Source organism: Pleurodeles waltl, chromosome 2_1 (assembly GCF_031143425.1).
Source record: "Pleurodeles waltl isolate 20211129_DDA chromosome 2_1, aPleWal1.hap1.20221129, whole genome shotgun sequence".
Classification (NCBI taxonomy): domain Eukaryota; kingdom Metazoa; phylum Chordata; class Amphibia; order Caudata; family Salamandridae; genus Pleurodeles; species Pleurodeles waltl.
Window position 1 is genome coordinate 619,641,557 of NC_090438.1, and position 13,735 is coordinate 619,655,291.

The 13,735-nt window shown below is 46.2% G+C and overlaps 1 protein-coding gene across 2 annotated transcripts in view; it reads left to right on the plus strand.

The window, feature by feature from the left end:
• The window catches only part of CDK13 (cyclin dependent kinase 13), a 626,606-nt gene that overhangs the window by 332,950 nt on the left and 279,921 nt on the right, over window positions 1–13,735 (plus strand). For both annotated transcript variants that reach the window (XM_069215885.1, XM_069215880.1), the window contains exon 8: window positions 4,592–4,781. In XM_069215885.1, the coding sequence (XP_069071986.1) occupies window positions 4,592–4,781 (190 nt within the window). The remainder of the gene's footprint in view (window positions 1–4,591; window positions 4,782–13,735) is intronic.

Here is a 13,735-nt window from a genome sequence, read left to right on the forward strand (position 1 = left end):
CAGTTGATTCAGTACAGACCCTCACCCAGAGCAGACAGTGGTGACCGATGCATTGCTTCTGGATTGGGGCAGACTCCTGGGACAGGTGGAGATAAGAGACCTGGTTTGCAGCAAAGTCCCGGTTCTACATCATACTTTTGGAACTGATGGTCATCCACATGACTTGGATCCTTCCTGCTATCACAAAGTCGCTGGTACAGGTGCCCACAGACCACACCACTGCCATGTGGTATTGCATCAAAGAGGGCGGGATGGGGCCAAAGACGTTGTGCCAATAGGCTTTGCTCCTCTGGAAATGGCTGCACCACCACCGAATTTCCCAGTGGTGAACCACCGGCCAGGATTGTTGAATGCCAAGGCAGACAAGTTCAGCAGTCAATGCCTGCTGAATCGCAAATGGCAGCTGCACCTGGAAATGGCTCAAGGTTTATTTTGTGAATGAGTAGAACCTTTGCTTGATCTGGTTGCCACTGCCAAGTACGTGCAGAGTCGGCTTTAATCTGCTTTGAAATTTCCAAGGCATACCTTACCTCCTCGAGTGGAAGTCGGGGCTCCTGTATGCCTTTCAGCTGATACCACTTCTGCCCAGAGTTCCCATGAAGATCAGAACAGACTGAGCCCAAGTCCTACTAGTGCTCTTTGTTAGACATGGAAGAGTATGGTATCTACAACTTCTGGTCATTGAGCATATGCCCTCTGATCTGACTGCCCCTCCAGGTGGACCTGCTGTCAAAGCAACAAGAAACGGTTCTGCACCCGGGCCTTAGCAATTTCCACCGTCATGCCTGATGATTGAGCCGTGACAGCTGAACGCCTTTGACCTTTCAGTGGAGGTGGCTGATGTCATCTTGGCAGGAAGGCATCCCACAACAAATTATATATGCCTGTCTTTGTGGCTTGGTGCGGTACTTGACAGATAAACCCCCCTCCAGGCAAGGGTATCTGACATTTTATTTGTTTTATCCCTAGCTTGGCAAGGCTTTGCTTTGTGCACAGTTGAAGGGTTTCTTTTGGTTCTTTCTGCTTTTTTTCAGATACTGATGAGCCATTATTGTTTCACCCTCCAGTTATGTTTTTTGAAAGACCTGCAACATTTGTTTCCTCCCTATCCCGTTGTCACAGTTGGACCTTAACTTGGTCCTTGGAAGGTACTGAAGTGCGGCTCTTTTGAGCCTATTCACAGCTGCTCTTTGTGGCTTCTCATTCTCAACACCGAGTTCTTTGTGGCCATAACATCAGGAAATGCGTGTGCTTCAAGCTCTCTCTCATCTGCCGTACATCACCTTCTTCCCAGATGATCTGGTTTTACAGACCGACTTCTTCCTTGCCTAAAATTCTGACACTTTTTCATGTTGGTTAGAAAATCACCTTGCTCGTTCAGTGGTCCTCCTCACCCCTCTGAGGAGAGACTCCATCGCTTGGACCTCAAGAGGGCGCTGAGCTTTTACATAGAACGTACCAAAGAAAAACGGGTAGACCATCAGTTTTTTGTGGGGTTCTCTGGAGCGAAAAAAGGCAGAGCTATGCATAATAGAACCATCTCTCACTGGGTTTGCTCTGCATTGGCTAAAAAGCAGCTTCTTGGGGGACTGGATGCTCATTCTGCAAGGGCCAAAGCTGCTACCAAATGTGTTAAGACTCAGAGTTCCTATCCTGAACATTTTCCAGGCGGCCACAATCTCACCTTCAAATAGGTACTGTTTTGGTATCTATTTAAACCGTGAAGAATCCGCCTCTAGAAGGCTCTATCAGAAGGACACGTTACTTAGCTTTAGTAAAGCACTTTCTGGTAAAGTCTCTATCTAGCTGAAGATTTCTCACCGACTCTCCCATCCTCCCTGGTCTGTTTGTACTCTACACATTAATCCCAAGTCTAGGAGTCTGCACACTACCAGTTGCTTTTGTGTCCCTGCGTCTTGAGGCTCGAACAGTCTCAAAAGCAACAGATATATGTGCACAAGAGTGGTGCCTGTATAGGCCTGGTACATCCTGTCTAGAGCAGAACAAAGTCAGTGCGGAGCGATAAGGCACCACCCTCTGGCATGAGGAACTGGCAGCTAAATAGTCTCCACTAGAAAGAGTGTTACCGAAGCGTTATTCTTTCAAGCTGATACATAGCACATTTTGTCAACTAACTTTGAAGACTATCTTCCTCGTTGTAATTAAGATCAGTTTGTCACATAGGTGAACTTGGGGCACTTTCAGTGCAACTGCTATGCACCAGTTTTTTCCACCAAACAATTTGGTGTTAGACTTTAGCAGCATACTTGCCAAAAGTTATGACACCATTTCATGTTGGCTAATCCATTACCTTACCTGTCTTATTTGTGCCCCCTCATTCTGAGTAAGAGGAGTGAGGTCAATCTGCTGACCTCCGAAAAAGGCTTCCATCTCTTGCATTGATCGTACTAAGCAACACAGTGTGTGTCAACAGTCTTTTGTGGGGTTCTCAATGACAAAGAAAGGGAGAGCTGTACAGAAATTTCCTGTTGTGGTTGAGTGTCTTGTGCATTAAGATTTACTATGCACTGTCCAAGAAGCCCTCTAGAAGGTCTAAAATCCAGAATATGGGACAGGCCATCACAGGTTTGGTTAAGGCCAAATCTGCCTCAAATATTTAATCTTTCATTAGTGTCACTGTAGGTGAAAATGTATTCCCTACTGCAGTATTGCAAAAATAAATTGCATACCTTTTCCAATTCGGTAATCTTTTGCTTACAGGTTTTCAGCAATGTCTCTCCTAAGGAGAGTAGTTTTGAAAGTCTTTAAGCAGCCTATGATAATTCTGTTGCATAAGGATCTTAATTTCAACCTCTTCTATCCCTGCAATTGTCCTTTTAAGAGGGTTTCCAGCTGTCAGCAAGATTTTGGAAAAGGTGGTAATCAGTCATCAGAAAGCCACCTGGACTGCTGTGACACCTTGGATGCCAGTGATATGAAATGGATGTGTGGTCCATACTTGAGCTAATAAAGTGGCTGGTATGGTTATCCAATCCTGTTAGATAAATCTGCAGTATTCAATGTTCCAGTTCACCATCTGTGGGTCATAAAACCTTTTGACAGTGTATTCAGTACACTTCTATATTGGTTAAGTCAAGTTTATACATTCAAAAAGGTTGCTGTGAATCATGAATGGCCAGTAGATTTCACCATTCCTAGAGGTAACATGGAGATGACCCTTGTCATTGCTTACGGTCTCTTGACATGTTTAGCACCAATAATAAATGACCTCTGGAGGACCTTGTTTGGTAAAATTCAATTTTTCCTATAGTTCTGACTATTTGAAGAGACTGATGAAAGTGCAAAGAGCCAGTTTTGAATCAATAACTTCTACTCGCTTGCCTAACTTAATGATACCAAGATGAGGCCAAGCTTTCCTCTGAGCAGTGTAGGGAAATGGAGAATTAGCTTTAAAGGAAACAATGTGAAGAGGTCAAATGTCTTATAAAAACTACTTGAATGTTCCATTTTTTTTTCTAGAGGTTGTCCTAAAAAAAAAAATTAACCTTATGTTTGTAAATCTCGTGTTCCACCTGGCTCACATTAGAAAAGTGATAGAATTGATAGCACATAATGTGTGATCTATTCTTGTTGAATCTAGAATAAACTCTTGACTTAGCTATATCTATGTCTTAAATCAACGAATTGCTAAGAAGAATGATGATTGGGTGCAAGTGCAGAATAGGAGCATTTAGTCTCTGAAAACAGATAATTTACCATTGTTCAGGCATTACCAGCTTTTGCGGCCAGTAGAAGCAGTGAATGCTTGATTAATCTTACATGTGAAAAAGGCCTGGCCTGAGATAATTTCAAGAGATTGCTTAACCATATTTCCACACAAAAAAACATCAGATCTAGTGAAAGGAATCTATCTGTATACTCGCCCCTCAAACCCTGTATGATTAAAAGTGGACATTTGGGGATCTTCGCGAGTCAAACCTGGGAGAAAAAACAATCAGTCATCCTTCCAAGAATTATGAAGGGTAGTTAGTCTGAACTTGTTTAGATTAGCAATAGATTTATCTTAGTTGTACTTAATTTCAGTCCTGCCAGACCAGCATCGCAGACACCATTGTGGTTTGGTCATTTGGATGATTGCTGTGTCTATATTAATAAACAATAATCCTCTTAGCTTCACCAGTTTTTAACTTTACTGCTACACAGTTATAAGACGTTTATTCTTCGTACTAGACATATACGTAATCGTTCTTGGCCTTATTTCTTGGTGTTTATTCTGAACTAGTCCTTCTTTCCCACCCCTCCAGCCAAATCGTTTGTCTTGAATGCCTTTGTTGGCTCTATTTTAGAGAGAGCCCTGTTTTTTTAACACATTAATTTGGACGAATTAGTTGCCCAGCAGATTTCTGATTTTCTGTATTTTATACATGTGAAAGTGTACAGTTTGCTTTTTGGGTAAAATTTTTTCTTATTAGGTGATGTACACCTTTCAAGGCGATTTGGAAATGTACTTGATTTTTATTGCTCACTTTTATCATTGCACAGAAACTGTGTGAAAGTGTTGCTTGTTCTACTTTTTTTTTGTTTTTAGTTTTTTTAGCAGATCTTATAAAATGTCATTTTCTCTTTAAAGGTGCATTTTATTTGGTGTTCGAATATATGGATCACGACCTCATGGGCCTTTTGGAATCTGGATTAGTTCATTTCGATGAAAATCACATCAGGTCTTTCATGAAGCAGCTGATGGAGGGCTTGGACTATTGTCATAAGAAGAATTTTTTGCACAGAGATATAAAGTGTTCAAATATTCTGTTGAACAACAGGTATATATATCGTTTTTTTTAACACCACAACACATTATTTCATTTAAATGCTCAAAGTAGTTAATCTAGTCATCTCAAATGCAGTATTCTGTTATCACATACTCCGTAATCGCATGTTAATTATTGATATAAATCTGAGGCTAATTATTCTTATCTCAGTAACTAAAGGTTGTCTGAACCTTTCCCTGCCGCTTTTCTTGGCATCTTATCAGCAGTTGCGTATCAGGTTTGCTGAGAGCAATTACTTGACATAGTTGTAACACGTATTAGGGACATTTACTTGAGCAAGTGATGTATATGATTTGGTTGCTAATGTGGCTGGTTTGTAATTAACAGAACATTTTCTTTGTAAAGTTTAATTGAATAGACATACCTATTCAATGCCTTTGAAGTAAAGCAGAGTGACTAAAGACGTGCCCATGTGTATTCCCTTGCATGTAGTCTGTTCATTCTTTCTTTAGAGGCTTCATCTGCATTCAGTTCCCAGACCCTTGTCTAGTTTTCAAGGCCTTGCAGGACAGTACCCCCTGTGCACAGCAACTCTTGCAGCTACCAAAGATTGTTTGCTCCTCCTCCAAGGGATCGTCGGGCTTTGTGTAACCCTGGCTCCCGCACTCCCTCCTGCTAAGCACTGTGTCTAAGCAGAGTCTCCTCTCTGCTGCTCCAGCGACATGGGACTCCTCTACAGGTGTGCCGAATGGGCCTCACTGACTTTGCTGCCTGCTGCCAGCTGGTTGCCTGTGGGAGCCGTCTCCTCTTCTTGTGACTCTCCAGACTGCAGAGGGTCAATCCTGATCTCCATTATTTCAGTCGAGTCCCCTTGGCCTTGCTGGTCCTCTTCAGCTTTGCAGCTCGTCTGCTTTCTCTCTTGCATTTGCCAAGGCTTATTGGTGGTTCTTCAGCACCACTGACCCACTGCAACCCGACAGCCAATGTGGGACACCATCTGCATCACCTCAGGAACTCCTCTTCAGCTCCTGTGTTGCACATGTGGTCTTCTTTGTCCACATTTGTCCTGGTCCTGCAGCAACAGAAGGGTGAGTAGTGGCTCCTGCCACCACCGGTCCCTCTATCACAAACGTTATGTGGCCCTCTTCCTTTGCAGGTCCTCTTTTGCCAGAATCCACCTTTGGGTTCTTCCAGTCTTTGTAGGTTCTTGCACAGTCCTTTTCCTAAGTCCTCCTGTTGGTTTTGGGGAAAACCAGGTACTTACCTCTGCTCTCCTGGTCACTGGGGGTCACTCTGTTACTCACCTCTTGGGGTTCCTAGTTCCTTCAGCTCCCCTCTATCGATTCCACATCTTTGGCTGAGTGGCTGTTTCTCGCATTCCACTTTCCTAGTATATGGTTTGGCCCTCACAATGTTCTACTGCTTTTGCCATGACTATTTCTTTTTATGCTCTTTACTGATTGCTAATGTGTGTATAATAGTGTGTTTACTTTCCTCCAGTTGGGCTACTGCCTATTAGTATGCTAGTATTTGTGTTTATCCTAATAAAGTACCTTTATTTTCATTACACTGTGTGGTTCTTTCAGGTGTGACAGTGCTGTGTGACTATAGTGGTATTGCCTAAGCTTTGTATGTCTCCTAGAAAAGTCTTGGCTGCTCATCCACTGCTAACTGTAGAGAGTCCTGGCTTCCTAGATACTGCCTACAGTTAACTAATAGCGCATACCTGGACCTGGTATAAGGTGATAACACCATAGGTGCTCACCACACACCAGGCCAGCTTCCTACAGCATGCTCCACCATACGGAAGACATCTTTAAGGACCCTGATAAGGCATGCTCTATCACTCCCAGGGTGAATTTAAAAAAAAAAAAGTACAAAGCCTCTATCTCGGACGCAATATACATACGAGGGCAAATACCCTCTGACTCCCTAGTGGTAACCCATGCTAGAAGATGAGCTCATTCTAAAGCGTCAGGTGACACCCGGCCACCTGATAGAGAGCAAAAGAATTTACACTGCAGATAAACTGGTAGCAGAGCGGTCTGCAAACCATTGGTGCATCGGCAATTCCTTGGGCTTATCAGCAAACTGACTATGTTCTATGGAATGAGATGGAGGAACTAATCCAACATTTCCCAGATGAGCACAGGACTCACCCCAGGCTGTTGTCTTCCAACCTCCAGACTACAGCGGTCCTCCTGCATTCACTGGGGTTCACTATAAACATGCCGAAGTCACAGCTGACTCAATCTCAAACTCTCCCCTTCATTGTTTTTTTTTTCTGGACACAGTACCCTTTCGGGCTTATCCTTCGGAGTGGCGAGTCCAAGATATTCCGGCTATAATACTGATGTTTCAGCCTCTATCCTGGATCTCTGTGAGAAGGACTCTGAGGCTGCTGGGCCTCATGGCCTCCTGGTGAAACATGCCAGATGGCACATGCAGACTCTGCAGTGGGACCTGAAGCTCCAGGGGGCGCAGGATCAGCGGAATCTCTCCAAGGTCAAGATCCCGGAGGGGACTGGTCAAGATTTGCAGTGCTGGTTCTCAAGCCACAATTGGGTCAGAGGCAGATCCCTGTCCCTTCCCTAACCAGATAGTGCAGTAGTGACCGATGTGTCACTCCTGGGATAGGGCGGCCATGTGGGAGAGGTGGATATCAGAGGGATCCGGTCTCCATCAGAATCCGGATTCCACATCAACCTGTTTGAGCTCCGTGCAATCCGGTTAACATTGAAGACATTTCTTGTCTCTGTCAAGGGGAAGATATTGGAGGTGTTCAAGGATAACACCACTGCCATGTGATACTGTAACAAGCAGGGTGGGGTTGTGGGCTCTTTGTCAAGAGGTTCTGCGCCTCTGGGTGTGGCTGGAACAGCAGGGCATATCCCTGGTGGTTCAACATCTGACAGTCTCTCTGAACATACTCAGCCAAAAACGTCTACCGGATCACTAATGACATCTCTATCTGGAGGTGGTGCAAGGTCTCTTTCAGCAGTGGGGCGAGCCTTGGTTTTATCTGTTACCTCTACAGAGAACACACAATGTCAGCTGTTTAGCGTTTTGGACTTTCCAAGGCAACATCACTCGGAGACGCTTTTTGTCTCGAGTGGAGCTCAGGCCTCCTGTACGCCTTTCGACCCAAACCACTTCTGCCCAGAGTTCTAAAAAAAAAAGACCAAGAACGACCGGACACAAGTAGTCCTTGTGGATCCAGACTGGGCACGGAGAGTTTGGTATCCCGAGCTGTTGAGCATGTCCATCGATCCTCCTATCAGACTGCCCCTTCGGGAACTTCTTCGGTCTCAGCGGCAAAGAAGGGCTCTGCACCGAACCTGTCCTCTCTCCCCCTTCTTGCATGTAGATTGAGCGGCAGCAGTTGCCAGCTTTTGACTTTCTGCCCGAAGTCTGTAATATTATCTTGGCAACCAGGCGTCCCTCCACCAAAACGGCATGAAACTGTTGGAAGAAATTTGTGTCCTGGTGCACGGACAAGTCTGTTGACCAACTTTCTGCCCTTCTCTCGGAGGTTCTTTTGTTTATACTTTCTCTGGCCCAGCAGGACTCTGCTATGGGTGCTCTCAAAGGTTATTTGTCTTCAAAGTCTGCTTTTGTTTAGATTGCCTGATCAACCTTTAAGCCCCCTATTGTAAATAGGTTCCTTAAGGGCTAAAACACGTTTCCTCCATCCCCCCATTCGTTATGCCTCAATGTGATTTGAATTTGGTTTTGACCTTTCTGATGTGCACTCCTTTTGAGGCTTTGCACAGTTGTCCTCTCAGGCTGCTCACTTTGAAAACAGCCTTCCTTGTGGCCGTTACATCTGCCGACATGGTGATTGAGTTGCAGGCATTGTCATCTAGCCTGCCCTACCTTTCCATCTGTCCTGGCAAAGTGGTGCTTCACACTGGCCTCTTTTCTGCCAAAAGTGGTTAGGGCCTTTTATGTAGGCCAATCCATCACCTTGCCTACTTTTTGCACACCCTCACATCCTTCTTAGGAAGAGGAGAGACTCCACCAACTGGACCCAAAAAGAGTGTTGGTGTTCTCCATTGATCTTACAATAGAGTTCCAGGTGGGTGATCAACTCTTTGACAGTGATGTAGGTGCATAGAAAAGTTGGGCAGTGCAGAAGTGGATGGTCTCCAGATGTGTCATAGTCTGTATTAAGATCTGCTATGCACTGGCTTCAAAGCAACCCCCGAGGGCTTGGGTTCATTCTACTCGAGCTACAGCTGCAACCACTGTGTTAGCATGCAGAGTTCTAGTCCTTGATATCTGTCAGGTTACAACGTGGGCATCTTTGCACACATTCACCAAACACTATTACCTGAACAGTCAGGTCTGTAGGGACGGGTACTTGCCTTTTCGTTCCTGCAAGATTTTCTAGTATGATCTTGGTTCGCAGACCCTTCTCCGGGGATGGTATTGCTTGGGTATCCATTCACAGGTAAGGAATCTGCAACTAGAAGTCTATCAGATGAAGAAGTTACATACCTGTAGTAACGCCTTATCTGGTAGAGCTATTCTAGTTGCAGATTTCTTATACATCCATCCTCCCTGCAAACTGATTTCTAGGGTTGAGGACTCACCTTTCAGGGCCTTAGTTTAGACGCATCAATAGTCTGTGTTCTTTCTGGATCTGCGCTTCTGCCATGGAAAGTTGTGAAAGGAAACAGATGTCAGTGCACTAGGGTAGTGCCTATAGGATCCACAATATAATTTCTACTGAACGCACAGCCGATCGACACCACCTAAAGCCACACAGGGGTACTGCTCAGAAAATTCTCCAGATCAAGCTGACACCTGGGGGGAAATTCACAGGTGAGGAATATGGAACTAGAATGTCTCTTCCAGATAATGCATTACCGAAGGTATGTAACTTGTTATTCACTTCCATTTTGTTTACATGCACAGGCCAGGGGCTTCATAAATGGAACACCCAGGCTTGTGACACTTGGTTCACTCAGGGACTCATGCCATGCACACTAAACCTCACTAACATACATGCACATTTCCAAGCCAAGAGGGTCCTGGCACTAGGATTCCAGGTTCCCCGTTAACAGCATAACTTAGTGAATGGTCCAGTAGGCTCCCATTCACATGGCACGGGTTAGACGGCCTTGCTATACTATAATTGCTATAAAACAAGGTATGCTTGCACTAGATGCATGAACCCATGACATGGACAGAAGTCCTCTTGTCACTATAGAGGGTGCGCTTGGTGCATCCTGCTAGGTCCAGGACCAATCCAAGACCATGTGTATATCCAGAACTGACAGGGACTTCTAGCTGCAGATTCCTTACCTTGGAAAATCCCTAGGTGTCAGACTGGATTCGGAAGATTTTCTAGCAGTACCCCTGCGAGCTGGCAGGTGTTGTCATTTGGCCCTAAAGTTACATGTGGCACCATAATAGAGGCTACCTCGTGCAGTGACGTCAGTTCTTTGCTTTCCAGGCCAGGTAGCGCTGATCCGGTCTAACCGACCTCTCAGTTGTTTTTTGACTGGTCTCTTTCGACTTTTTGATGATTATTTTTGAGTTTTTTAAAAATCTTCTGGTATGAGAATGTCACCAAAGAAACTGTCAGGTTTCAATCAATGTGTGACCTGTCATAGCCATATGTAATTGACAGACCCTCATTTGGTATGTTTATTATGCCTGGAAACGGGATGCGACTCAAGGAGTGCGAGTAGTGCTGTGCCATGCACCTCAAGGTGGTGCTGAGGAAGCGATTCTTCAAGCTCGTCACTGCCTGATGTTGTTGACTCTTCAGTGCACAAGTTCCAATTTGCAGAAACCCTTGTAACGTTAATCGTCTCTTTCAAAGCCAATGAGGAGTTTGGGTAAGTCCCACAAATACAAGAAATCAAAGAAGTCCAGGCACTCTTTGATGTCACTGCATCCATCAAAGTCATCCAGGAGAGTCGGCAGTCTAGAGTCGGTAGGGCCTGATGCTGGGTGTGCACTCAGCACGTCCCAAATTTTTGTGGAGCTGGAGCCACCTCCTCCTGATTACAAATTGTATGAGGCAATGCTTCTCATCTTTGGCAGTCCGGCCCTTCTGGAGCGCCTTCGAGCCCCACTTGCTTGGGAGGGTCCCCTACTGGGCCCACGCCTGCATATTGGTCCTCTGCCCGGCTGGACCCCATGCATCCCTCGTTGGATCTAAAGCTGAGGCGCTGATGTGACTGACCTTCCTCTGCGCACTCTCCAGTACGGACGCCTGTAGACAGTGCTGTCCCCATCGTCATTTCCAATCCATACATGGAACTGGAGGGGCATCAGATGGAGTGTCTTGTACTGACGGACAACATTCCTTCTTGGAGTGGGTCCACTGTCTTTTTTGATGGATGAGTTGAAGGCGAAGTTTGGATGGGGTCTATGGATGCTTATGAGGATGAACCACTTGAGGAACCGGACAACTGGTATGAGGAACTGGGTAAAAAGAGTGGGCTGGACACTTCACCCTACATTGGCTTGGTTTCCCCCTCCTACTGTGGCTATGGAGGAGGTAGCCTCGTTTGCAGTGGTGATGTGCAAGGGTGGTTGAGGTCCTTGACCGGTCCTCAGTGGCAGTCAAGATTAATGTCTTGATGGAGGGTGCTTCAGCTTGGAGTCCCCCTTTTCAGAACCCCTTACTCCCAATCAGTGAAGCCCTTACAGACGTCCTACTTGGGGCCTGGTCCAAGCCCTGCTCCTTTGAATAGGGCGATAGCCTGCCGCTTTTGCCCTGCTCCCGGAGATCCCAGTCGCCTTACTTAGCACCCTACACCAGAGAGCTTGGTGGTCCAGGCCTCCTAATTCTGTATACACCCTGGCGCATTCCCTACCATTCAACCAGTTATGGAATCTAAGAGGGTGGGCACCTTGGCTGATGAAAGCTCTTCCATCAGCTTGTCACTACAGTCGGTGAGCATGCCATGCTTATTGGGGCATTTTTCTTATACACCATGGGATATGGTTGTGAAAGTGCTGCCTATGGCCCTACGGGATGCCTGGGCAATACTCTCTCAGGCCACTGTGACTAAGTTCACTATTGTATGTGGACTTTGACACAACTGACTCACTGTGCAGAGCAATTTCATCGTCTGTGGCCTTGGGGGGGGGGGCACACCTTACTGAGAACATGTTTGTTCGATGGCATCTGTCGCTGTAGATACGCATGTTCTGCAATAGCTCGCCATCTGGTGTTGGGCCGGAGTGTTACAAGTTGTTTTTCTTCGAAGAAGTCTTTCGAGTCACGGGACCGCCACGCTTCCCCCATGGACATGCCCTCTGATGGCTGTCACCCATTTGGAGAAATGCTGGATTGAGAGCTCGAGCACTTCAAAGACAGCAGGGCTGCAACCATGTCCTTAGGTTTGTCTATGGCCTCTTGTCAATCCCATTCCACCTAATGCCCCTTTTGTGGCCAAAGAAGGGGTCTCCAACCACACCCATACTCTCCCAGCCACCATTGCCAGCAGGCTTCCCAGCCTGTTCGTGGTTGAGGATGTGGTCCCATGGACCACATGGGATAGGCAGCCAGTGATCAGGTCATTACACCACCCCTCTCCAAGCAGCTATTGCCTCCAAGCCTTTTATTCACCCTCAGAACACCATGGGCATTAGGTTGGAGACACAGTCTATGCCATCTTCCCCACCCGTGTCGGTGACCATTGGGCACTCCATATAGTCCAGTGGAGGATCATCTCTCCTTAGTCTGTCAAGAAGTACAGGTTCTCATGGAGAGTGTCTGCATCAGAAGTAGGGTGTGATTGTTAATCCCATTACTTTCTGGTGCCATAGAAGGATGAAGGACTTTATCTTATCCTGGATCTGCCCCATCTCAACCTCTTCTTGGAAAAGAAGCTCAAAATGCTCACACTTGCCCAAGTTTTCTCTGACCCGGCAGACTGGATGGTACAGTTGGACTTAAAGGATACCTATTACAGCATTCCCATCCTGCTGGCCTACAGATGCTATCTGCGGTTCGCGGTGGGCCAAAAGCGTTTTGTTTGCTGTGCTCCCCTTTTGTCTTTCCATTGCCCCTCGATTGTTCACCTAGGTGATGGTGGAGGTGAGGAATTTCAGTTTTCCCCTACCTCGAAGACTGGCTGTAGAAGGCAGACTCATCCCAGGGAGTTGTCGCGCCCCTCTCCCCCTGACTATGGAACCTTCTGCACTCTGAGTTAACTATCAACATTCTGAAGTTGCATCAGACTTTATCTCAGAAGCTCGATTTCATTAGAGCTCTTCAGGACACAGTGCAGTTATGAGTCTATCCTCCTGAGCAGCGAGTCCCGGATATTCAGACTGAGATTCCAATGTTTCAGCCTCTATCCTGGATTTCATTGAGACCATTGCCTGCTGGCATATGCGGGCCCTGCTGGGGGACCCGAGTTCCCAATGGGCATAGCATCAGGGTAATCTCTAAGACATGGTCCAGATCTTAGAGGGAACTGCAAAAGACCTGTAGTGGTGGCTAACAGTCATTGGATCAGTGGTAGAACTCCATCTTTTCCCCGACCAAATCGAATGGTAGTGACAGATGTGTCACTCCTGTGCTGGGGTGACCATCTGGGAGAGATGGAGATCAGGGGACGCTGGTCTCTGGCAGAGTCTGTGCTCCATATCAACCTGTTGGAGCATCTGGCGAATCGCTTGGCATTATAAGCCTTTCTTCTTTTGATCTAGGAAAGGCTGGTATAAGCTTTCAAGGAAAACTCTAATGCCATATGGTACTGCAACAATCGGGACTGAATGTGGTCATGGACCCTGCGTCAAGATGTCCAGCACCTCTGGACATGGCTGGAATTTTAGGGAATTTCTCTGGTAGATCAGCAAACTCTGCTGCAGATGCCTAGCGGATCACAATGGTAGCTTCATCCGGAGGTGGTACAAGGTCTTTTACACCAGTGGGGGGAGTACCTTGGTTAGGTCGGTTCACTACCACCGAGAAAGAGTAATATTGACAAATTTACCCTTTGGAGTTTCCAAGGTGGCTCTCCCTCTGAGAC